Below are 27,720 nucleotides of genomic sequence, written 5' to 3'. Positions count from 1 at the left end.
AGCTGTCACTTAGCAGGCACTCACTAGGAATTAAAGAATCTGTGAGGAAGTTAAAGCATGGAGGAAGGGAGGGATCCATATACTTGAACATGAAGGGGTGCTGTATTTTGTTGAATGCTTTTTCTGAATCTATTGAGATGATCATATGGTTATCTTATACTTGATAATTAGCATGCTAATAAAAGAGACCAGAATGCTCAAAATCAGGTAGCTCATTTTTGTGTCACATGACTAAACTAGTCAGGGTCACTCCAAGTGAATTTGGGGAAAAAATAAAGACAGACACAGAAAGTACCTTTTCTGTGGGTTCCCTGATAGCTCCTCAGCCACAGCTCCCACAAGGTGGGCAAGGCAGGCAAGAAAGAGAGTGAAGAGCATGTGCTGAACCCTTTTATTGGGGAGAAGCCATTCTAATAAGGAAAGGGGTCAAGTTTCAGGGGGTTGAGTCTAGCTTCCTGATGTCTTGCTGTCAGCAGGTTGAGTGACATCTAGGAAGGCCATATCCATCTCATATGCTGTGTATATGATCCCTATGTGGGATCACAGGCAGAGCAATCGAAAAGACTCATATGTCGCCAGCCCAAACACAGGGGCAACATTGGTTCAGTCCACCCTGTGTGCTCAATGCTCATAGTTCACACACACAGAGCCCATGTCTGACTTGCCACATCTCCACACTCTAGTCGCTCAAAGCTAAGGGGTGCTCGGTCCCAATGTGGCAGCTCCTGACAGCACATTTCCCCTCTCTCTTGTATAGGGCTTGAAAATGGTAGAATAAAGAAACAAGTAATCAAAGGCATTGTGAAACAGTTTTGCCAAAGAAGCCAATGGGAATTTGGGGGTGCAGGTAAGCTTAGCAGTTAGAACAGAAAGGAAAACTAAAAGAAAGGAAACTGGGCAACAAAAGAGAAAAATCACCAGGGAAAACTTCCATCAGCAAGATAACCAGCTGGGCACAGAGGTGCACACCTGTAATCCCAGTAATTTGGGAGGCTGAGACAGGAGGATTGTGAGTTCAAAGCCAGCCTCAGCAACTTAGTGAGGCCCTAAGCAACTTAGCAAGCATCCTATGTCAAAATGAAAAATAAAAGGTTCTGGGAATGAAACTCAGTGGTTGAGCACTGCTGGGTTCAATCCCCAGTACCAAAAAGAAAAGGAAAAAGAAAGATAACCAAATAGCTTTAAAAAATAACAAATACTCCAAGTTGTAAGTAGTATCTCTCCAAAATCATCAAACTGATTCTGTAAAGCTCAGCACAAACACAAGTGCTCTGTGTGAGTGGTTCTGGGGAAATCAAAGAAAAGAAGTTGAGTTTCACATCTGAATTGGTAGAGGAAAGAGGGACTAGAATAGCTATGATAGGTAGGAAATGAATGGGAACTCCCATTAAGTAACCCTTGTTCCCCATATGGGCTAATCATTCTATAAAGATACAATCAGGAAAGTTGCTATGATTTGAAGTGTTACTCAAAAGCTCATGTTCCAGATACTATAGCAATACATACATACTCATGTTTATAGCACATAATTCACAACAGTCAAACTATGGAACCAGCCTAGATGTCCATCAACAGGTGAATGGATAAAGAAAATATGGTATGTATGCATACACACACACACACACACACACACACTAGTTTCATTCAGCCATAGATAAGAATTAAATTATATCATTTGCAGGAAAATGGATGGAACTTGAGAACATTATGTTAAGTGAAATAAGTCAAACTCAGAAGAAGGTCAAGGGTCACATGCTTTCTCTCATATAGGGAAGCTAGAGAGGAAAAAGGAAAAGAAGGGGGGGGTCTCATGAAAATCAAAGGGAGATCAGTAGAGTAGAGGAAAAAGATGACCATGGGGCAGGAGGAGCAGAAGGAAGGGGAAATATTAAGGAATTATATTAGCCAAATTACATTGTCATATGCACATATATTGTTATATGCAACAACAAATCCCACCAATATGTACAACTATAATGCACCAATAAAAAAATGGAAAAAAATAAACAAAAAAGTGTATGTGCTGAAACTTAATCCTAAGATTCATATATTAATGTCATTTAGAGGTGGGATCTTTAGGAGGAAATTAAGGTTAAATGAGGTCATGAGAGTGGGATCCCCAAAATGGCATTACTGGCTTTATAAACGGAAGAAGAAACCAAAGTCCAAATGTTCTCTCTGATATATGGATGCTATCAAATGATAAGGAGTGGGTAGAAGTTCATTGGATTAGACAAAGGGAATGAAGAGAAGGGAAGGAGGATGGGAATAGGAAAGACAGTAGAATCAATAGTACACTTTCCTATGTTTGAATACTGTGTAACTCCACATCATGTACAAGCACAAAAATAGGAAGTTATGATACATGTATGTCAAAATACACTCTACTGACGAGCATATGTAAAAAGAATTTTAAAAAAAGAGGTGAAAGAGATATCCAAGCGATCAAGCTCACTCTGTCACACCATGTGATGCATTACCCGTGTTATGATGAAACAGACTTCACCAGATGCTGGTACCATACTCTTGGACTTCCCAACCTCTAGCAATGTGAGCCAAATAAACCTATATTCTTTAAGTTATCAGTCTCAAGTATTTTGCAACAGAAAACAGACTAAGACAAAAGCCATCATATTCTCTCCTATTCCATGGTCTATTAAGGAAAACTGAGATGTATACTTAACTACAGTGACACATATTCAAATTGCTACTCTATTTTCATCATTCACATTGTTCTACCTTGATTTCCTTATCTATAAAATAGGGATAATACTGGTACCTATTTTTATAAGATTGTAAAAAATTAAATAAAGCAAAGCCTTATAAGCAGTCAGCCATGGTGCTCCATCATTGTCAGTTAATGTATTATTTCTGTCTTCTCACAAAACTTGCCCTGTGTTCCTTAATTCAATGAATGGCATGCCCACTTGCTCATTTACCCAAGCAGGGAAAACCTAAGTAATATTCTTGAATCTTCTCTCTTCCCTATCTCCTCAAACTTAAGTAGTTCTTATAGTTCCTGCAAATTCTTTTGCACAAAAGTTAACTCAAAATGGATCAAGGATCTAGGAATTAAACCAGAGACTCTGCATCTAATAGAAGAAAAAGTAGGCCCTAATCTCCATCACGTGGGGCTAGGCCCCAACTTCCTTAATATGACACCTATAGCACAAGAATTAAAACCAAGAATCAGCAAATGGGATGGATTCAAACTAAAAAGTTTTTTTCTCAGCAAAAGAAATAATCTGTGAGGTGAACAGGGAGCCTACATCCTGGGAACAAATTTTTACCCCTCACACATCAGATAGAGCTCTAATTTCTAGGGTATATAAAGAGCTCAACAAGATAAGCACCAAAAAAACACAAATAATTCAATCAATAAATGGGATTCTCAGAAGAGGATATACAATCAACAAATATACGAAAAATTGCTCATCATCTCTAGCAATGAGAGAAATGTAAATTAAAACTACTCCAAGATACCATCTCACTCCAGTAAGAATGGCAGCCATTATGAAGACAAACAATAAGTGCTGGCAAGGATGCGGGAAGGGGGTAGGAAGGTACACTCATACACTGCTGGTGGGACTGCAAATTGGTGCAGCCAATTTGGAAAGCAGTATGGAGATTCCTTGGAAAGCTGGGAATGGAACCACCATTTGACCCACCTATTCCTCTTTTCGGACTATATCCAAAGGACCTAAAAACAGCATACTACAGGGACACAGCCCCACATCAATGTTTATAGCAGCACAATTCACAATAGCTAAACTGTGGAGCCAACCTAGATGTCCTTCAGTAGATTAATGGATTGAAAAAAATGTGGCATTTATACACAATGAAATATTACTCAGCAATAAAAAAGAATAAGATCATGGCATTTGCAGGGAAGTGGATGACATTAGAGAAGATAATGCTAAGTGAAGTTAGCCAATCCCCAAAAAACAAATGCTGAATGATTCTCTGATATAAGGGGGGTGATTCAAAATGGGGTTGGGAGGGAGAGCATGGGAGGAAGATTACCTTTATAGAGAATAGGTGTGGGAGGGAAAGGGAGGGAGAAGAGGAATAGCATGGATGGTGGAAGGAGACCCTCATCATTATACAAAATACATGTATGAAGATGTGAATTTGGTGTCAACATACCTTATATACAAACAGAGATATGATAAATTGTGGTATAAAGGTGTATTAAGAATTGTAAAACAAAAACAAAAAAAAGACAGCTCATGTATAATGGCATAATTTGGCATAAACATACTTTATATACAGAATTACGAAAAATTGTGCTGTGAATGGATAATTATGATTGTAATGCATTCCACTATTGTCATGTATGTAAGAAAAAAAAGGCGCTAGCATGCTTGGTTTCTCTCAAGGCCTTCCACCTTAAATTCAGAGGGCTGCTATCGTGTTGCCTCTGCACTTGGTCATACCTCTATGCTCTTACAACTCTGATGTCCCTCTGTTTGTCCTAATCTCTTCTTGTATAGGTACACCAGAAAGACTGGATTTAGGCCCACCCCAATGGCCTCCATCCAACTTAATTGCCTCTTTAAATTCCCTGTCTCCAAATACAGTCACATCCTGAGCTACTGGAGGTTAAGGAGTCAACATATGAATTGGAGGGGAACATAATTCAGCCCACAACAAAGCCCTATCCATTTGCACAGTATCTAATTAGCTCCTTTTTTATTGGTTATTCAAAACATTACAAAACTCTTGACATATCATTTTTCATACATTCGATTCAAGTGGGTTATGAACTCCCATTTTTACCCCAAATACAGATTGCAGAATCACATCAATTACACTTTCACATTTTTACATAATGCCATATTAGTAACTGTTGTATTCTGCTACCTTTCCTATCCTCTACTATCCCCCCTCCCCTCCCATCTTTGCTCTCTACCCCATCTGTTGTAATTTAATTCTTTCTCTTGTTTTTTTTTCCCTTCCCCCTCAAATTCTCTTATATGTAATTTTGTATATCAATGAGGGTCTCCTTCCATTTCCATGCAATTTCCCTTTTCTCTCCCTTTCCCTCCCACCTCATGTCGCTGTTTAAAGTTGATCTTTTCCTCCTGCTCTTCCTCCCTGCTCTGTTCTTAGTTGTTCTCATTATATCAAAGAAGACATTTGGCATTTGTTTTTTAGGGATTGGCTAGCTTCACTTAGCATAATCTGCTCTAATGTCATCCATTTCCCTGCAAATTCCATGATTTTGTCATTTTTTAGTGCTGCGTAATACTCCATTGTGTATAAATGCCACATTTTTTTATCCATTCATCTATTGAAGGGCATCTGGGTTGGTTCCACAGTCTAGCTATTGTGAATTGTGCTGCTATGAACATGGTTGTGGCAGTATCCCTGTAGTACGCTCTTTTAAGGTCTTCAGGGAATAGTCCGAGAAGGGCAATAGCTGGGTCAAATGGTGGTTCCATTCCCAGCTTTCCTAGGAATCTCCATACTGCTTTCCAAATTGGCTGCACCAATTTGCAGTCCCACCAGCAATGTACAAGAGTACCCTTTTCCCCACAACCTCTCCAGCACTTGTTGTTGTTTGCCTTCATAATGGCTGATAATCTTACTGGAGTGAGATGGTATCTTAGGGTGGTTTTGATTTGCATTTCTCTAACTGCTAGAGATGGTGAGACTCTCTCTTATCATACAAGGGAAGAATTGAGAATCAGCAAAATGTGGGGAAAGGCTCTGTCAAGGAAAGAGAAGCCACCAAAACAAACATGAAGAAGAAACTCAGTGGAAACAAATAAGACAGGTAAAATATTTTTTTTAACTGTGATTCCATTTATAACACCTCCTGGAAAAGGCAAAATGATAGGCATAGAAAACAGATCAAAGTGAACAAAGACAGGGTACAGGGAAATTAAATAATTACATATTTTGAACAAGGGAACTGTTTTATATCTTAAATATAGTGGTAGCTACATGACTTCATATGTTTGTCAAAACTCATAGAACTGTACACTAAAAAGAGAATTTTACCATATGCAAATTTTATCTCCCTAAAAAGAAAGTCATTGATATACTTAGAAACATGAGATTTTGTATCCATAACAGCACAAAAGTACTTTTTTTAAAAAAGAATGTTCAGAAGATAACACTCTCGCTTTGAAATTTAAAAATATTTTTAAAAATGAGAATGTAATAGAAAGGCAGAAAGACAGAAAGATATATATTTTGTATATATATGAAACAAAAAAAACATAAAAATATAAAAAAATAAATCACAATAATATGGGACAGCAAAAAAACAGAAGAGAGAATATTACCAAGCAAATAATTGAGATAAATTTCTTAAAACTGAAAAGGCATAGAGTCCTTTTTCATGCCCCAAATAATAAATTTTAAAAAGACACACACCAAGCCCAACAAAACATCACTGTAAAAATATGGAAGACTGGGGCTGGGGTTGTGGCTCAGTGGTGGAGCACTTGGCAAGCACGTGTGAGGAACTGGGTTTGATCCTCAGCACCACATAAAAATAAATAAATAAAACAAAGGTGTTGTTCCAACTATAACTAAAAAAATTTTTTTAATTATTTTAAAAATATGGAAGATTGACATTTTTCTGTCATAAACATTTCAAAGGGAAAAAAAAGCAGGCCTTATATAAAGTATTGTTGTTCAGAGTGACACTGGATTTCTCAACAACAGTGGAATCTAAAATAAAAATGGAACAAAACTTTCTAAATGTTTAGGGGAAAAATTATTTCTCTCTTATATTCAAAACCCAATCAAGCCATGAGCCATGAGAGAAGTAAAACCAATATTTCCATTCATGGATATTTTCAAAATCTTTACCTCCCATATATCCTTTGTTAGGATGGCCTTAGGCCTGAGCCTAAGCAACTCCATTTTTAAAACTCCAGTTTAACCTGCAGTTTCACCAGGCACATCCACAGATCCCTCCAAACAAGTTACTTCCCCTCACCCTGATAAACAGAGTGAAGCCCCTGGCAGGCTGTTCTCGCCTGATAAGAGGGAAAAGCCAGAAGATCAGGGTGGAGACCACCAGACCAGATGTTTCTGACCTCCGGGTAAATGATGTCATTGAGAAATCCGGTGGTAGCTGATAAGGATTGAAAGGCAGGTCAACCCCCCCCCCCCAAATTTAGTATAAATGATAGAGCAAATGAACAGGGATTCAGCCAGCCGAAACAAGGATGCAGCTGGAGAGCCTGATGAGGGCCTGACATCCCATCACTTGTCATCATTTCCTGAGCCTCTACATGACCTCACCGCTCTCAAACTCTACCACCTCGTCTGGACCTTGGTGAGAGCTGCAACTCCTCCCTACAATCCCCTCCTCAATTGGTCGTCCACTCCATGCCAGGAAAAGCCCGCCTTGGTTCCCCACCTGATCACTGCAGTCTAAGTGAGTGTGCATCTGCTGGATTTAAAGCCCAAGGCTTAAGACTTTTGAACTTAGCACGCAGAGGGAATGTCTATCATTAGCCCATCATGATTAATTGTGTTGTGCAGTGCTTAGAATTAATCTAGAATTGTTTGCTGTGAATTAATTAATCTATAATTGTTTACTGTGAATTGATTATGTCTATTGCCGTGCCTAGCTCTAAGGATTGTCGTTTTCTTGATTAAGAACCTATAGAGTGAAATTGTATGGAGTAATTTGAGTGAATAAAGCATTGAAAGGAGCAGAAGTACATGGACATTATTTCTCCCCTCGACTGCAATGTCACAATTTTGTCCCCTTGCAACATCCTTTCTAGAGAAAAATTACTTATAGAAATAATCAAGGAGTTTATAATATAACTTTCTAAGAGAATTAGTTCTAAAAGTAATTACTAGTTCTTTTAGTAATCTAAAACTAATCACCAACAAGATAAATAGGACAAAGATATGGAGTCATTCAAGGAGAAGGAAAAAGGGAACACTCAGGATGAGTGTCAAAGAAAAAACTCAAAATGAGTAGCACTGGTTCAGGGGTCCTAAAATGGAGTCTGGAAGCCATTGTTAATCGGGTCTCAGACACACATTAAACTGAAAAAGACACACCTCACCCTACCACCACCATTCCACCCGTTACCACTCCAGTGTGAACTGACCTTTGAAGCACTGTTAACTCCTGATGGCCTTCTGTACAGTGGACCCTTTTCTCCAAACTACCCAGAGATATCACATCCAATCTCTTTCTTACAAGATAGCTTAACTTTTACCACCAGGGATCATAATCCCTGACTAGCAAGTGATATAATTTCTACTATAAAATTTATTTCTATATAGTTTATACTATAAAGCTATAAATAGTCATTATTTTGTAAGACCTTGGAGCAAATTTTCACATTTTTTAAAATCAAAGTTCTACCTATGCTTCAGAAGTTCTATAAGGTTAATTATGAAAAGATAAATTATATTTCATATTGAAACCAGAGCTCTGAGATGAAACTAGATTCCCGGCTTTGCCAATATTCTTCCAGGTTCTTGTCTTGCAAGTTTCAAGAATAAAATCTACAAACAATATCAGAAGGGAAGAGTAAATGGATTTATTAAATTGAGAAGAGAGAGAACACTGAGATGTGGGAGGAGACCAGACAGCAGAAAAACCCATTTTGGTGTGCTAGCTTAGGGGCTTATATGGTGTTGGGTAGAGCATGGTACAAAATCTATGTTAAATAGGTATTGAAAAGGTTTTGGCTGTGTACTTAAGGCTGAGTTTTAATCCTTCCTGTAACTCCCATCTGGGTTGACTCCCACCTTCCATTTTCCCACCTCTCTGGGACAAACAAGTTGGTTAGAGTGTTCCCACGGGAGAGCCTCAAGGTCTTTCACATTTGAACTAGACATTGATGATGTGTGTAAGCAAAAATAATCAAAACAGTTTCCGCATAGTTTTGGATGTGAAAAAGAGATTGGATATAATGAAAGCACAAATAACTGGGACGTGAGCAGACTTCATGGATCAGCTATGTCTTTCATTCTGCAGCAGAGTCATACAGCGGAGGTTCTCACCTTCTGGGTGGAAAATGACCACCAGTTACAACTGGGGCCTGGCTTTTTATAGGTTACATTGAGAGGTGACTTAATTATTGACAGAATGTGTTAGTTTGGGCACTCAGCAAACAGGCTGTGAGAATTTGAAAATTGTTTATTGAGAAAGGATGGAGGGTCCAAGGTTCAGGCCCAGTACTTACCTTGTCCTGGGGTGGGGGGGGGGTCACTGTATTGTCACTAGGACAGGATTAATGTATGGCTTCATTGTCACTGGGAAAGGGACTGCCATTTTAGGATTGATGTTTGCCTCCTTCCCACCAATTGTCTTGTCACTGGGAAAGGATTTATTGGGGAAGGATCAATATTTTACCTTCTTCCTCTGTCTCTCCTCCTGGGTCACATTGTCTTGGGGGGGTTGTCATTTTCAATATCCTTCAGTGCACATTAATATTTCTATGTGCTAGCCTCCTGGTGTGGTCTCTCCATTTGAACCAGATCTTGATTAGGGCCCATCACTTCTGAATGCTGACCATTGACTATTCTTATTCAATATTATATATCATTATATATCATATTCATGAGCAACACAGTGGAACATCATCCCATGAACTTCCCACTGCATAGCCCCTCAATATTTTTTTAATTTTTTTTAGTTGTAGATGGATACAATATCTTTATTTATTTATTTTTATGTGGTGCTGAGGATTAAACTCAGTGCCTCTTGCCACCGAGCCACAATCCCAGCGCCTCCTGCAATGTTTTTTATCAATATTGCCACTCTGAAGCTTTTACTGATTCATTATTTACACACATTGCAGTAGCATCAAAGAGAAATTACAGTCAATCCATTTATTTGATAGCTTCATTCATTAAAATTTACTTTTGCTGGGATGTATATTAGTGGTAGAGCACTCACTTAGCATGTATAATGCCCTGGATTCAATTCCCAGCACTGCAAAAAAATTATATACACATATATATGTGTGTGTGTATGTATTTGTGTGTGTGTGTGTGTGTATTTATATATAAGTATATGTTAGTGTATATATGTATATATACGTGTATATATTTAAGATTTATATTGTATATTATACACATATATTTATATTTCTATATATATATATGAAAAAAAAGGCCAAGTATGGTGATGCATGCCTGTAATCCCTGTAACTCAGGAAACTACAGCAGAAAGATCATGAGTTTAAGGCCAAACTGGAAAACATAGCAAGATCCCAACTCAAAAAAAAAAAAAAAAATATATATATATATATATATATATATTATTTGCAACCTCAAAATCACTACACACAATGCTTCTACAACTTCTGAACACACAGAGAATGCAGGAAAACTGAGTTACCAATACATATATTCTCAGCTGAGATCAAACTAGGCAACCCTCAGTCTTCTTGTGTCAGCTTTCACTGTAAAGTGTCTATTAGGGGAATTTTTCACATTTTTTCAAATTTTTGTGTTTTTGTTGATGTTTTAAATGGCCCACAAAAGTAATGCTGAAGTGCTATCTGGTATTACTAAGCACAGCAAAGCTGAGATGTACCTGACATAGAAAATACATGTGTTAGAAACACTTTATTCAATTTTGATTTATTGAGCTGTTGGTCATGAAATCAATGTTAATAAATAAACAATATTTTGTCTAAAAATGTCTTTAAACACAAACACACATAAAATAAGCATATATTTTAATGAGTTAATGGAAATGTGTGACCAGAGGCTTACAGAAACCTAACCTGATTTGCTCTAGGAGCAATGGTACAGTATTCAGTATTCACTAATTCACTCTTTTTGGGGGAGGAAGAGAGGCTTACTGGGAATTGAATCCAGGGATGCTTTCCCACTAAGCTACATTCCCAGCTCTTTTTAGTTTTAAGACAGGGCCCCACTAAGTTGCTGAGGCTGGCCTTGAACTTGTGATCCTCCCCTCTTGCTGGAGTGTGCCACTGCAACTGGCACTAATTCACTCTTATTTTTGATTTTATAGAGCATGATTACTGTGAAATAAAAAGAACCGATCATGTTAAAGAGGCAAGAGAAAGATAGGGCTAGCTCACCTGGAAGCCTGAGGCCAGCCATGAGAACTCTACAGACAACACTGAATGCCATTATCATCAAAATGAAATTAGGGGAAATTAGGGGAAGCCAAGCAAGGTGGATCACCATAGCCCAGAAGTTTAGGGGCAGCCTGGGAAAAATGGCAAGACCCCATTTTAAAAAAAAAGTAACTGGGGAAGAAGACCCTACTACTTCCCACAGGGGAAGAAGAGGGAAAGAAAACTTGATAAAATTTATTTTAAAATTCACCTTGATGAGTACATACTCAAGAATAGCTAACAAAACTGAGAGGAAGGAGGAAGAAAAAAAGGATACTTAGCCTAAAAGATAATACAATATACAGTAATTTTAAACATGGGCTAGCCTTGAACTTGTGATTCTCCTGCCTCAACCTCAGGGATTACAAGTGTGCACCATCACAAAGGAATTGTTTTGATTTTCTGATGTATTTAAGTTTTTTAAACAATTTTATTGAAGAATGATTTATGTATAATAAATTATACGTTACATACTTATATTATTACATATATTAAATATATTCTACATAATAATGATGTTTATATAAATATAACAAATTGTACATAACACTTGTGAAATCACCTCACGCTTTGAGCTTCCCTTTCCCCTTCTGAAGCACCCACATCATAGGATCCATAGACTTAAGTGGAATGTTGTATGTAATGTGTGTAGCACACTTCCTGGCATATAGTAAATGCTCACTAACAGTTTGCAATTGTTATCATCATCATATATGTATTACAGTCACACCATTTATTCAAATAACTTAAAATTCAGATTTGAAAACAAGAAAATATAATTGATTATTTTAAGGAAAAAATGATACAGTTCTCAATGCTCTATTCTTTAAAAGGGTATCCAGAGCCGTATTTTGCCCGTTTGTGAAAGAATTAATAAGCTGGGTAGAAGTGGAAGGTGATTATAAGGGGAAAAGCAGTGGGGAAAGGCATCAATTGTAATTTTTTGAAATACATTGAGCCAGTTTGTATATCCCTCTGTCTTATTTGGCCTCTAGTAATGGAAAGCTATTATGATGATATAGCTGGGCAACCATGCAGAGAAGTATAATTATAATGAAGCAGCCATCAATTCGATGCTTGCCAGAGCTGCTTGCTATTACTTTCCTCGTACTTGGACCCAGGATTTCTACAACACAAATAAACTTGAGCAGCACCAGAGTGGGGATAAATGACAGATGACAACACTAGTGGCTCATCTATGTGACAGTAATCATGGTATTCCTCTCCACTTGAACTATCCAACTACTGAGACACAAAAAAAGGCCAAGTCATAAAACAAACTTAGGAAATATCAATGTCAAATATAACATGTGATATACACCAAAAAGATTATTTGATATTTTACAAAAGAACTTAACTACCTGAATTAATGAATGAGAAAGCAAAAGATGGACATCTCTTCAAGGCATGCTCTTTTAATCTTCTGAAGCTTTATAATAGCTAGCATGATGTTCTTTTTCTAGAATGCCTTAGAAGTCATGAAAGAAGCTTTGTTTCTAATAGCATGGCAGGTTATTCTGGAGGGCAGTGGCCCAGGGAAATCAGAATCAACTGGAAGACATTATAGGGAAACTATAATTTGTGGACTGCTAGAAAGTAATTGTTTTCAACTTCTAGGTTTTTGGGAAATAAGCAAGGTTTGTGAAAAAGGAAACTAAGAAATTTCCCTGTACTCAAGGACATTTCTATTCTATTCTTCACTAAAACCCAAACAAACAAACTCGTGTTTACATTGACAGTAATTACAGATTAATTATTCTCTTATTCATGAATCCACACTATTTCTATCTAATATAACTTTCATGAAACAATCCTGTGAGATAATAATTTTTAATTAGTGTTCTTTTTCTGAAATCCCAGGGGGAAGAGGGTATGAATCTTCAGCTTCAAATGTTTAAAAATCAAATGTTTATAAATAATAAATAATAAAAGGGCTGGAGATGTGGCTCAGCGGTAGCGCGCTCGCCTGGCATGCGTGCAGCCCGGGTTTGATCCTCAGCACCACATACCAACAAAGATGTTGTGTACGCCGAGAACTAAAAAATAAATATTAAAAAAATTCTCTCTCTCTCTCTCTCTCTCTCTCTCTCTCCTCTCTCACTCTCTCTTAAAAAATAAATAAATAAATAAATAAATAATAAAATACAAAGCAGACACAGCACCACATGCATGTAGCCGGTAGTCCCAGTTACACAAGAGGCTGAGGTAGAAGGATCACTTGAGCCCACAAGTTTGATACCAATATAGGCAATATAGTGTCATCCATCTCAAAGCAAAATACTAATAAAATAGAAACTAACCTAATCCAATTAATTAATATTAATTTCTGAAGTCCCTGTTATAGTAAGAAAGAATGTAAAAAAACAAATATCTTCAACTTTTGCAATTAATTTCTAACTTTTTCTTTAAATAAACAATTCAGCACCAAAAAATTTTTTTAAAAAATATAGATAAATAAAATTAACAAAACTAAAATCACTCATTTTTTGTCAAAGCTCATAATTGCTAGTGTTTTGGGTGGAAATGCCTTTGGAGATTAAAAAAACAACAACAGGTGGATTGGATGAATGGATATACAGTCATACCATTTTTGTTCAAAAAATCTAATTGTGCTATATATGATATCCTAAACTACTTTTATCCTGTAATAACTTAGGAGATGCCATTCATAATTGTAGATGTAAGGTGCAATTCTTAGCTAAACTTCAGGGTAAATTGGCATTACAGAACAAAGCTAACGGCATTCCACCAAGAACACCAGATTACTGATTCTCATTGAAGTTCAAAAAGTACAAGTCAATCAGACTCCAGCTATTATGGTACTTCAGATCCTACTATAAACCCCAAAAGGTACTTAGTGCAGAAGTAAAACTAAAGGTATGAAGCAATTACACTGCTTAGGGACGTTTGGAGGATAATAGTTTAGATGAATAATGTATGATTCAACAAGTATTGACACCTTATTTCCTAGAACTTCCCTTCCCTTCAAAACATTGCTATTATTGTAAAATTTACAACTAAGCAGATTTTGGAACTGTTAGACAATACTGTTTTAATGAAAACTTGAGAAATTTATAGGAAGAATGGTATAAAAAGTGTCAGAAAGGGGGCTTTTGAGTCAATGTTAAATCAGGCCACAATCAAAGTATAAATCAATTCTAATCCCAATCTTTCCGCTCTTCTATGTTTTCCAGGTTCTCTTGCAGTTAGGTTGGGGTCAAACAATGGGTATAGAAAATAAGACAGGCAGCACTCATAAAAGCCAATTCCTGGCCTGACCCTTAAAAGCATCCCATGAAATCCTCCAATCCTCTATTACCCTTGGGGGCTACACATTTCAAATAGTATAGCAAGATATGCAAGAAACATGTTAGTGTTATATTGAGTCACTGAGATTGTGGGCTAATTTTTAGTGCAGCAAGACCTAGCCTATCCTGACTAACAAGGATGCCAAGCATTGGAGGCATAGTGAGTTCTAAGTTCACAGCATCAAAACCAACAACTAGAAAGTCCTTTCAGATTAGACTGATTCACTGTCCCTTTAGAAGCAGTCTTTTCAAACTAGAGTATGTAAAGACTTTATTAAAGAATGAATAAATCATTTTGAAGAAATAAATTTCCAGATCAACCTCCATATGTATTCTTCTCTACAACCAGTCTACAACCAATTAACCTGATTTCTTCTGTTCTACAGAGATATATATTCCTCACACGTCCCAGGTCTTACCCTCATTTGAGTTATCATAAATTTCACATAAATGATGACAACTTTCAAATATCAACTTAAAAACAGGCAAAGAATTATTCTTCAAAAATCTTTTAGAAGCTACACTACAATAGATTGGTATGTAGATATCTAGGAAACAGTACCAATGTACAGATTTCATAATTCAATGTTCATAGGTATAAAATTTATAGTCCAGAATCAACAAGCTGAAGAAAAAAATTCTTAGATACTCAGCCTTCTTCGATGGTCCACCCTGTAGCTAGGTAGCTGTCCAGAGGATCAGAAGTAGTTGAATAAGAAACTAGTGGAGAAAATGATAGTTACAAATTGTTGAATGTGCAGGGCATGGTGGCACATATCTGTTATCCCAGTGACTCAAGAGGCTGAGGAAGGAGGATCCCAAATTCAGAGCCTTAGCAACTTAGCAAGGCCCAACTTAGCAGAGATCCTGTCTCTAAATAAAATATAAAAAGGACTGGGGATGTCACTCAGTGCTTAAGTGCCCCTGGGTTCAATCACTGTTACTTCCCCCTAAATAACTGTTGAATGTAAGAGTACCACAAACTCAAGAGATCCTTTGAATTCCTCAATATTGTTAAAGTGGTTCTCCTCTAGGAGAATGGTCAAAGCCAAGACCCATATGCAAATTAGAAAAAGGCATCCCCTCCAGAGGACAACTGACAAAACAGAGCCCACTCTAGGCACTCTAGGTTGATGAAACATCTTTCTAGGAACTTAAGAAGTTATAATTATCACAGCATAGAAGAAAATGTACATGAGGATTGGAGTGCCAGAAGGAGGACAGTGGGGTATTCCAATATTAGACTGTGAATACAAGAGCTCCTTCTAATGTAAAAAATATATTGAGCCCTATTTCACAGAATATTGCAATAACTAGGGGGAAAAGGGAAGGGAAGGAACAGCATGGAAGAAATGTGGTATTGAATATGTTTGTGGGACAAAATATGTTTTATGGTTTGCTTTTTTGTTAATAGCTTCCAGTGGGTATCTGGAAGAGATGTCTAGAGAAAACTTTTGGATTCATTTTGGGTGAAGAGCCATTGAATCCTCCAAGAGACTTCTCTTCAAGTAATACAGATAAAAATTAATCATTTTGGTGTTGAGAATTTGAGAGAATAGAGAAGAGGAATCCTTGTTTCTACAGACACTGGGAGGCCTTGGGGTGGCCTAGCCATGTTAATGTTGCAAATGCTTTAAAATTTGTGTGTGTGTGTGTCTCTGTGTGTGTGTGTGTGTGTGTGTTTTACTGGCAATTTAATCCAGAGGTGCTCTACCACTGAGCCAATCCCCAGTCCTTTTTATTTTTATTTTGAGACAGGGTCTCACCAAGTTGCAGGCCTCAAACTTGCAATCCTATTGCCTCAACCCCTCAAGTCACTGGGATTACACATTGCACCATCATGCCCAGCTAAAATTTTTAACATATATTATCAAATAGCCTACCAGAAAGATTATATATAATATGTACCATCAATGTATGAAAACAGTGTTCTCTATCATCTTCCATAACCCTGTATATAATCTTGATTTGGGGTTTTTTTGTTTATTTATCACAAATTTGACAAGTAAAAATTTGCATGCCACTGTCATTAATTTGTATATCAAAGATTTTCATACCTTTTCTTTTAAATTATTCTTGTTATTGGCCCATATTTTCACAGGTACATTTATCTTTCTCTTTATTGATTTATATAGTTTATTTAGGTAGTAGAAATATTACCTTTTTATCAGTCATTATTTAGTAAAAGAAATTTTTCCCTGTCTATTCTTTGCTTTCAATTTTCCATTTTTTTAAATAAAAAATAATTTCTTTTATGGCATTTGGTATTATCTCAAGATTTCCCAAGACTACCCATAGTTTCAGTGATTTGCTAGGAGTCACAGGATTCAGCATATGGTTTTATTCACAGCTAAGGTTTATTGCACCAGAATTACATATAAGAGGACCAAAAAGGGAAAGACACAGTCATATACTGGAAAAAATTCATGCACAGGTTTCTTAGAGAACCTAAAAGGCGATAGACAGACACATAATTTATTTTAAAAAGTGTGTGTGTGTGTATACATGTACATGCACACATACATATTGCATGTTTTTGGGAAAACCTGAGACTCAGAACCCAATATTTTTATTGAGGACATTCACATATGTACTCTACTTACCGTGTACTAAAATTTCAGACTCCCAGAAGAAAAGCAGATGCTTACCATAAATCACATTGTTTGTCAAACCATCTAAACATCATGAACTGCCTTCATTAATTATGAAGCAATACAAGTGCTAAATTCCCAGAGACCATATTTATAAGATGGTCTTTCAGAAACAGCAGCCCGAGGCCTGCTATATTAACTCTCTTCTACATAGGTGTTATGTTTTTCCAACCTCAGATTATATAGTTATTCATTCATAATTATCTTCTCCATTTAAAAAGCTTTTCTTCTCCTATTAAATAGTCAAACTACCTAAGATTTATTTTTTCCTATTTAAGTGTTAAGTGGTTGCTTCTTAGATAAAATATCAATTTTTTAAAATTTCTATTTTCCTAAAAAATTTTACATTTTTCACACAAAAAAGTGTTATCTTTATTCATTTGCTGCTGCTGTAACAGACTGCCTCAGCCTGCATAATTTATTTATAAAAGAGGTTTATTTCTCAGTTCTATAGGCTTGAAAGTCCAAGAAAGCATGATGCCTGCATGTGACCTTTGTGCTATATCATGGCAGAAAATAAGAGGACAAGAGGGCAAACAAGAGAAAGCCAAGGAAGCTGAGCTCACTTTTCTAATAACCCACTCCTGAAATAACTAACCTACTCCCTAATGTATCATGAGAGCTGAGCCCTCATGAACTAAAGGTCCCTTAAAGGGCCCCACCTTCCAATACTGTTACAGTGGCAATTAAATTTCCACATGAGTTTTGGAAAGGACACTCAAATCATGGCAACTGTGCATTTTTTTTAACTGGGAAAATACAAAAATGAAGATTCTAATGATATTAAAATTTTATTACTCATTTTAAAACAAACCTCTAGTGTTTGTGTCTGAAAAACAATATTCATATGCTATTATTTTTTTCATGTAGGAGTATTCTGTCAGCAGTTTTATTATTTTCTTTTTTTTTTTAAAGAGAGAGAAGAGAGAGAGGATTTTTTAATATTTATTTTTTTTAGTTTTCGGCAGACACAACATCTTTGTTTGTAAGTGGTGCTGAGGATCGAACCCGGACCGCACGCATGCCTGGCGAGCGCACTACTGCTTGAGCCACATCCCCAGCCCAGCAGTTTTATTATTTTCAATTAAAACTTTTTATAAGTATGATTTAATACACTAATATCTGTGCTATACCTGGGTGAAATATATTAGTCTACAAAGAAGTAAATTGTATAAAACATTTCACCTATGCTTGGCCACTATGCATACTTAGAAATAAAAAGATTAATTTATATATATTAGTTGCAGTTGGACACAATACCTTTATTTTATTTGTTTTTATGTAGTGCTGAGGATCGAACCCAGGGTCTCGCCCGTGCTAGGCAAATGCTCTACCACCGCTGAACCACAAACCCAGCCCAAGATTAAATTTTAATGAAGCAGTGGAATTTGACTCTTAGAGACTCTTGAAAACAAGTCACTTTTAATTCTTCCTTTTCAATAAGAATATTAAGTGAGAGTTAAGTGATCTATTATGGTCAAAACAGCCCTAACCACATCAGTGAATGAGCTATTTACATCCTAGAGAGGCATTTACTTTTCCACTACTAGAAGACCTTAACATGACACAGCTGACAAGAGGCAGCTCTATAAGGAAAAGAGATAATCAGGAAAGTTTCAGGAAATATTAAAGATTATGCTCTTTAAAAAAGATTATGCTCTATCCCAGTGGCTCAGGAGGCTGAGGCAGGAGGATCGGGAGTTCAAAGCCATCCTCAACAACATGAGGCTTCTAAGCAACTCAGTGAAATCCTTTCTCTAAATAAAATACAAAAAAAAAAAAGTCTGGGGATGTGAGCTCAGTGGTTGAGTGTCCCTGAGTTTAATCCCCTAGTAGCCAAAAAAAAAAGTCATGCTCTAAGTGTACACATAATAATTTCTAAGAAAGTAAGTACATGCTGAGAAGTGTTCATCAAAAATACATGATAAATTTTAATCTCTGCATTTATTTACAAGATGAAAGTAAACACAAGGTTTCTGCAGCCCAGATGAGAGTTATTATGCCTTACATCAAGAAATGCACCATTTCCCCACACCTAATACCTCATGATGATGGAATGAGAACCCTTTGGTTAGGCCTGCACATTGGAAGAACAGAACCACAGGAAAGGAATGCCAAAATTGTGAATCTGGGAGTTTGTACAGGATAATTATCTAACTGCCACTGTTACCTTACAAAGGAGAGGGCTAAATCTACCTAAGGTAAACAAATTGTCCTCAGGAAGAAAAGAAAGCCCTTGGGTTCTTAACCCTTTGAATATAAATAAATGTCTCCAGGGGGAAGATAAAACAAGCATACTGGATTTACAGTCTTGGCATTGTCTCCAAGGCTCTGGATTTCATATCTTTTAAAATATAAACATATACCTCCTAGAATTTCTTCAACTAGCTATTCAGTCATCTTTTAACTTCCACAGCTTATCCTTTAACCCAGGTTCCAGTTTTCTTAATTTAGAAAGCCCTGACAATGAAGAAATATGGAAATATTTATTTCTCCATATTACTTAGTAAAAACTAATCAAAGTATAGGTATTTGTAGCACTGGTTAATACCTGACACCTACTTCAGATTGTGGTGTTCAAACCCTTTCTGCAGAGCTCTAGGAATTCTTCAGAGGAGCCCCAGAGCCTCTTTGGTAATAGTGGAAGGCAGAGGATAGTAAATGTAGGGGTATAGAGTAAGCAGGGATCTGGGACCCTAATTCCTGCTTTACAAATAGCTCTTTTGCTTCCAAGTATTTTTTGTTGTTGTTGTTGTTGTTCAAGATAAAGTTCTGTGGGCTGGTGTTATAGCTCAATGGTAGAGCACTTGACTAGCATGAGTGAGCCATGGGTTTGATTCTCAGCACTGCATTTAAACAAATAAAATAAAGGCCCATCAACAACTAAAACTATATATTTTAAAAAAGATAAAGCTCTATGAAGAAAAAAAACAAACTTTGAAACCCACAAAAATGAACACACAAAAAAACTTAGATATAAATAAAGATCCACAGCTTTATAAAAACAGACAAGAGCCCATTTATATTTATACTTAAACTTCCTTGTCTTGGTATTCATATTTTAATGAAGTACTTCTAAAACACATCACCACCACTAAGTTAACCAATTATTTTTGGGGGTTCCTCAGGCAGATGTTCAGAAAGTTCTTGAGGTTCTTCTACCTACTGATCCCTCTGTACACAATGCCATTTGAAGATAGCACCTAGTCACTGATCCTTCCTCCCTTCCCTTTCATCTCTCTTCCCCTAAGCTCACCTCCACACAAAGAAATTCAATACAGATAAATGCTGGGGGAACTGACGCCCACCAGCTCAGACATCTAGACTTTAACTCCTTGGTAAAAACATGACAACACCCTGGCTATACTTATAAAGATTCAATAGTTAAGGTTACGTCTACTAATCTCTAAATCTAAAGCCGCACAGTAGTTCCACTTTCAAAATTCTACATGCTTCTTTACCTACTGCATTTTTCAAAGGATGCAATGTTTATCAATTTATATTTCTTAGGAGGCAAATTTGCCTGAAATTCTTGGAACTTCAGTTCTAGTGCTACTTCTGCTTGCTTTGTGAACTTAGGCAAGTCATTTTAACTTCTCTTGGACAATTTCTTATCTGTAAAGAAGAAAGTAGCCTAGTCTCAGAAGAGTACCAACTGGATCTGGAGTTTCATATAATTACTAAGGATTCATTCTCCCACAGTCCTCATATATACTTGTAAATGTGCTGAGAGGCAAACAGTCATGCATAATTTACCTGTCAAAATTTTCCACTATATTTCTTCCCCATACTATCTTTTTTTAAAAATTTTTTTAGTTGTTGATGGACCTTTATTTTTATTTATTTATATGTAGTGCTGAGAATTGAACCCAATGAATGATTCACACATGACAGGCAAGTACTACTATACCACTGAACTACAACCCCAACCCTCTCCCATTTCCAATGCAAGTTCATATGTGTAAAAGATAAAAACATTCCGAAGCATAAGCCAAGTTTTTTAAAAAATTACTTATATTACCTTACTAACAAAGTTGAGACCAAATTGTTTATATCACTTGAAGTTATTTAAAAAAAAGGTAATTCTGATCTCCACTCCCTCACTACCTTCACTTCTCTGCCCCCTCCATAATGTAGACTGATGACAAAAAAGGTGAGAATCACTGATCTACATGATGTATGTGACTTATTCAGTAAATTAGTACTTTTTTAATAATGTACACTTTTTAAGTATTTAAACTTGAGGGGAAGGCAGCATTTTATTTTTCTTGCAGTACTGGGAATTGAACCCAGGGTTTTGCCCACACTAAGGAAGGCCTTTGCCATCCCCAGCTTTTATTCAATAAAGATCTGAGTCTTCAAGTACAGGACAATAAGTTAAGCACGATGGTTGGGAAAAAAAAAAGGATTTTTAGCCAGGACAGGACTATAATAATGTGGATAAACTGGAGTCCTCAAGGCTTAATTCCATCACTACACCTTGATGGCATTTTCTTACCTTAAATGACTCTACAATTTATGTCTACAGGAGAAAAGAAATATAGGTGAACCATGAAATTTGCCCAGAATAAACCACCAAAAACGAAAAGTCTGTGTTTAAATCTCCGTTCATCAAGGAGGATGGAACCTAGAAGACATCACGCTCTTCAACAAGGCATGTCACAGAACATGTCAAAGAGACAGAATGAAGAGCAATGAAAAGCATGGGTCCCAGCTACCCATCAGGCTGTGATTTAATGAGTCTTAAGGTTAAGATTTCAAAATTCAGAGTGGATCCCTATTACCACATTCTGAGGTAGTAAAGAAAGATTTATAAAACAGTAGTAAACCTAAATTTCATCCTCTAAATAAGATTCTGAAACAGACATCTGATACAAAGTCGTGTTTATTATACATGAAGTGTCATTCTTAAATATTACACTTTTTTTTTCTAATCACAACTTTATAAAACAATCAAGATTTTAAGAGCTTTGGCCACATTTTGCTCTTTTTGAAAATTAGTCTCTCTACTTCCTAACCTTCTCCCTGACTATCTCCCATTTAGAGAGAACTGAAACGAAGGGGGTGAAGTCCAGCATTTGTTCATTTGTTTTACTACAGCTTCTCAAGTTATTCAAAGCAGAGAGCTGCTTTCTGAAATGCAGCTAAGCGTTAGGCGTACTTTAAAAAAATAATAATAATGTATACTTTTTAAGTATTTAAACTTGGGGGCAAGGCAGGAGTAAAGGAAAGCATCAAGGCGAGAGCCAAGTGTGATCGAGCAGGGAACGCGCCCGCAGTGGCCAGCCCTTAGGCCGGAGTCGGGGGTTGGAACGTGGCTACCAAGCAGGGCGACCCGAGGACCCGCGGAGCCGCGAGAGCTGGCGAAGACGACTGCCAAGCCACCAAGCCAGGACGCCCGGAGGCGAGAAAGACCAGAGGACTGGACGGGGACGCTCTCCGCAGACACCCCGCGGTAGAAACCTGGGGCTGGGCACCTTTTGCCGCCCGGACAGAGTCTTAGAAGGTACCTGACTGCGGGCGGCCTGTCCACAGCCCCCTCCCGCCGACCCGGCCGGAGAGGAGACCGATTCTCCGCAGAGCCGCCACCCTCGCAAGCGTCGCCTGCATCGCGCACTTCTCAGATGTCTCCAGTCCGCACCACCCGCAGCCACTGGGGGCGCCCGCGGACACGCCAAGCCCCGCCCCAGTAGGGCGGGTCAGAGTGCGACCCAAGTCGCGCCCTCAGCCGAGCGGACTACTTCTCTGTAGGTCGGCCTGAAGACAGTCATTCTGGAAGCGTGCTGGCTCTGCTGGGTGTTCCGCTTTTCCTTTATCCTTTTTCCTTCACTTGAATCTACCTAACCTCCCCACTGTGCAGTAATCTATTTATGTTGCCGCTTTTTGCGGAACCTTTATAAGGTCGGAACCCAAGCGCAGTAGGGCGCTGGCGGCTGGAGGACTGCTTTGACAAAGGACAACCAGTTATCTGTGGCGGGTTGGTCTGCACAGTTCCGGTGAGAGAACGCGGCCGTGAGGACTTCGGCTTTGGTTCCTGAAATGCATCGTCCGAATTTTCGACCCCCGACCCCTCCTTACCCAGCCCCGGGTGTAGGAGGTTGGGGTGGCGGGAGCGGCTTCCGGGGTACCCCGGGCGGGGGCGGACCACGGCCGCCCTCCCCTCGGGACGGGTACGGGAGCCCGCACCACACGCCGCCTTACGGGCACCGGTCTAGGCCCTACGGAAGCAGCCACTCTCCGCGACACGGCGGCAGCTTCTCGGGGGGCCGGTTCGGGTCACCGTCTCCTGGCGGCTACCCTGGCTCGTACTCCAAGTCCCCCGCGGGGTCCCAGCAGCAATTCGGCTACTCCCCGGGGCAGCAGCAGACCCACCCCCAGGTAATAATAGCCAGCGTTTGCCGAGCTCTTACTGTATGGCAGGCATGGTGCTAATATTCCCTTTGTGTGGATTATTTTGTTTAATCCTCTGTGAGGTGAGATAACTGTTGTTAGCCCTGTTTTGCAGATGAGTAAATTGAGGCTTAGAGAAGTATTTTAAGATTATTCTAAAAATGGTAGAGCTGTAGTTCTGCTCTAGAGCCTTTGTGCTTTTAACCAGTAGGCTGCCCTAATTCTCCGTTATCTCTTATTTGCTCTGGGCCTTACCAGTTCGTTTCAGTTAAGTATTTTGAGCAACTGGGCTCTGAGGGAGGCAAAAGTGAAAGAATCCCAGTATATAACTTTTCTAGGTTATAGGCTATTGCCATCTTCCTGCAACTGTCAACTTTTTTTTTCTTTCTTTAAACTCTCTTTTTGAGCTTCATTGTCTTCTGGGCCAAGTTCTCTCAAGGGAAGGTCGGTAATAGTGGAAGTTCCCTTTTCTCTCAGTGAATACAAGACGGGAGTATTGTGTCTAGGATTTCTTTGGCTTGGCTCTGCTTAGTGTTTTCCAACTTTGTATATGCTAAACAAACCCCACCCCTTTGAGCCTGGAGCTAATGAGTTGTAAATTTCTATGAGAAAGGTTTTAGAAGTTATGTGTAGGGTTAAAAAAAAAAAGTTTTAATTTTCCTCCAGGGAAAAAAAAAAGTATTTTGTCACGGCTTGTACTTGATTTCATCACCATTAGTCTTCAATAATTGCAGATTTATTACATTGGCAACTCAAAAAAGTAGTTGAGGGGACAGTGGGCATGGAATCATTATTAAATAAGTATGCTAAATTTTTTTTAAATACCTTTAACACAAACTAGATTAAAGGAAACTTGGACTTAGCAATTGAACATACCTGGTTTCATATGACAGCTTTTAACCAGCAATGTGATCCCCATTAGCCTTAAAAAAAAAAAAAAAAAAAAAACTACCAGTTACCTCTACTAAATGTTTTTTTTATTTTAACTGATGATTTTTTTCCTAAAGGGTTCTCCAAGGACATCCACACCATTTGGATCAGGGCGTGGTAGAGAAAAAAGAATGTCTAATGAGTTGGAAAGTTATTTCAAGCCTTCAATGCTTGAAGATCCTTGGGCTGGCCTAGAACCAGTATCTGTAGTGGACATAAGCCAACAATACAGCAATACTCAAACATTCACAGGCAAAAAAGGAAGATACTTTTGTTAACATTTCTGAAATTCAACTGGAAGCTTCATGTGTCAGGAACATCTTGGACAAAACTTTTACTTGTGAAAATAAGTTGAACCCAAAGATGTTGATTTTGAATAATTAGTAGGACCTTGGTATTTTTCATTATATCAAGTGTTGTTATTAGAGAAGAATGTAGGATAATTTTCAGTATTTAGTTCTCTGAAAGTGCCTATCACATTTAGACTTACAGTTTCAATATATTTAACATTCCTGGTTATATAATGGACATTTGTCTTTTAAATGTTTTTCTAATGTTTTAAAATAAAACATTTTGTCTTTCTAGCTATATTGTGGTTTTGTGATATGATAAAGAAGTAGAATAACTAAAATAATGCTTTGTAATCACTTAGAATTTATAGGTAAATGTTTTGCAAATTGTTTTTGAAAATGAATTAGATAAACTATTTCTATCTCATGTCTATTCTTTTAGCTATAGACAATTCTATATTCCTAAAAAGGAAGCAAATAGCGAAGTTCTATTTGTATCCACTATATTGTTCTACATGCATATTTTATTTAATGCTTCTATTGAAACACATTGAAACTTGATTTCAAATCACAGAACCTCACTTAGAATAAGTTTATACTCATTAAACCAGAAAAGACAAGGATATTCATGCATAGGTAGATCAATGTATTCATCTGAATTTCTATCTCTTATCACTATAGTCATTTACTTTTGAGACCAAAGAAGATATTTACCAACAAACCCAAATAACTTCCATCACAAAAAGAGCATCTCTTAATTCCATCAGTCTTGAATAAGTCATGCTCAGACATGTTTTGTACTCTTAAGCCAATTAAGTTTGACCATTGCAGTAAGGCCCTTGAGCTTGAATAACATATCCAACCTGATATTGGAAGACAGTTCTGTGATCGTTAGCCCCATTGAGCCAACTTGGAGTAGAGAAATGGTTTCCTAAAGAAAGGAAAGCTATGTGTATGTATCAATAACAATGGAAGTAAAAAAAATGAATATTTCCTCAATTATGAAAAACAAAGTCAAGCCTTACAATGTGCAATGAAATCTTTTTAGATGTTTTGAAGGCACAAACTAGATAGTTAAAATTTTGTTTCAACCCCGCCCCCCCAAAAAAATCTAAGAATGAAATGTTTGAGCCATACCCAGTTATGTTCAGTTCATTGGGTCTCTCATAGGGACAAAACAGAATGGAAGGATTTTAGATTAATTATAGTTCCAGGAGAGCCAGCACTTTGGAAATTCTCTTTCTACCAATTATTAGCTGGATAAGTTTACTTCTCTGTGCCTTAATTTTCTCATATGTAAAATGAGGAAATTTACAGTATCTGTCAGAGGTGTTGTGTTTGAAGATTAAATAGGTTCATATGTGTGAAACTCTTTGGCTAGGGCCTGGCACATAGTAAGCACTCATTTATCCCTGTGTCCTCAGTTTTTAGAATAGTGCCTATAAAACTTGTAGGCTCTAGGGGCTAGGGTTGTAGCTCAGCAGTAGAGTGCTCGCCTCTCATGTGGGAGGCCCTGGGTTTGATCTTCAGCACCACATAAAAATAAATTTAAAAAAATAAAATGTATTTAAAAATATATACTCTTTAAAAAAACTTGTATATACTCTTAAAAAAAACTTTGATGAGTAAATATAGAAATTCTAATTATAACTATGATATTTATCTATTTCCATGTATATAAAAGGAATAGATTAGTAATTACACTCAGCATTTTAAAAGCCCTTTTTCTCTAACATCTTTCCATGTTGAGATCATGATGTATGATGAACTTATACTATATAAAATTACTGATTCTCTACAAAAATAGGATACTTTTGTAAATAGCTTTATTGAACTTAATAGGTAAGAAATATCTTAAGGAAATGACAGTTGGAAATAATTATTACAGTCTCTAGAGATTGTTGGGATTATTGGCAAAAAAAAAAGTTTGGAAGCCAGGTATGGTGGCAAGTGCCTATAATCCCATCTATTCAGGGGGCTGAGGCAGGAGGATCACAAAATTGAAGCCAGCATGATCAACTTATCTAGACTGTGTCTCAAAAAAAGAAAAGGAAATTAGGAAAAATTTTATGTGAATGTATTCATACAATATTTGGAAGACATTCAGATGTAACTCTTCTAATGGTTTTTGTGCATTTTATTTCACTACTGTACTTTTATAAGTGAAATATATTAAAAAATTTCTTTCTTGCCAAGTTACCAATATTTACTTACAGAGATCTGGCCTTGTCTGACTTTTTTAAGAGAACATTTTAATATATATACACCATCATTACTGTATTCTCTAATCAAAGTTCTTATGGCATGGGTCATTTTGTTAGTTTCTATTCTTTGTTTAGCTGAGTGAAAGGAATTGATCATTCTTTAAAATAGAAAGTGATTGGATGTTTAATATTCCAGAATACACATTCTAGAATTCTTCATAGAATTGCTGAGCATCTTTTTTGAAAAAATCCTTGAGTGTGCTTCTTAGGAATTCAGATAATTAAAGAATGGTGACAATGTAAACTGCAGAGAGGGTCTTCAAACAAGGGTATGCATACTCCTGGGAGTATTTTACTTTCCAAGGAATACGCAGGCATGGATAGTTTTAACAGAATCCAAATTCAGATCCTCAATTCCCATATGAAGTATTTGTTAGAAAAAGATCTACCTAAGAATATGCCCATGGCAAAGGGATAATACAAGTTCCACTTTTCATCCTTTCCCATTTCATAAAAAATCTGTGGTGGGCTAGGGTCCTAGCCCTAGCTCAGCGTAAAGCGCTCACCTAGCACATGCGAGACCCTGGGTTCGATCCTCAGCACCACATAAAAATAAATAAAATGAAAGGTATTGTGTCCATCTACAACTAAAATAAAAATAAAAATAGCTGTACCATATTATTTTTCTCAAAAATTACCCCAACAGTATTCAAATTTCCCCATATTCTTCCAGAACCTTGCCATTACCCCATCAAGATGTGTCCCTTCCCTTTACCCTAAGCAGACCTTTCTGACAACCCTAAGAAGCAAAATATGTATTAGAAATGGGTTACATTAATTCCATGTGGAAATCTTCAGAA

General features: G+C 37.3%; 2 protein-coding genes across 2 annotated transcripts in view; one reads left to right on the top strand and one right to left on the bottom strand.

Moving 5' to 3' along the window:
• The window catches only part of Sugct (succinyl-CoA:glutarate-CoA transferase), a 694,122-nt gene extending 671,466 nt beyond the window's left edge, over nt 1–22,656 (bottom strand). The window contains exon 1 of the mRNA XM_026387616.2: nt 22,557–22,656. Within this exon, the coding sequence (XP_026243401.1) occupies nt 22,557–22,656 (100 nt within the window). The remainder of the gene's footprint in view (nt 1–22,556) is intronic.
• Nucleotides 22,657–22,803: 147 nt separating this feature from the next.
• Nucleotides 22,804–26,780, top strand: Mplkip (M-phase specific PLK1 interacting protein). Its single transcript, XM_026387615.2, has 2 exons — nt 22,804–23,424; nt 24,444–26,780. The coding sequence occupies exons 1-2, from the start codon at nt 23,086–23,088 to the stop codon at nt 24,642–24,644; spliced, it is 540 nt and encodes a 179-aa protein (XP_026243400.1). The 5' UTR covers nt 22,804–23,085; the 3' UTR covers nt 24,645–26,780.
• The last annotated feature ends 940 nt before the right edge of the window (nt 26,781–27,720 follow it).

Source organism: Urocitellus parryii, chromosome 3 (assembly GCF_045843805.1).
Source record: "Urocitellus parryii isolate mUroPar1 chromosome 3, mUroPar1.hap1, whole genome shotgun sequence".
Taxonomy (NCBI): Eukaryota; Metazoa; Chordata; class Mammalia; order Rodentia; family Sciuridae; genus Urocitellus; species Urocitellus parryii.
The sequence above is the reverse complement of the archived record's forward strand: the minus strand, read 5'-3'. Positions and strand labels throughout refer to the sequence as shown.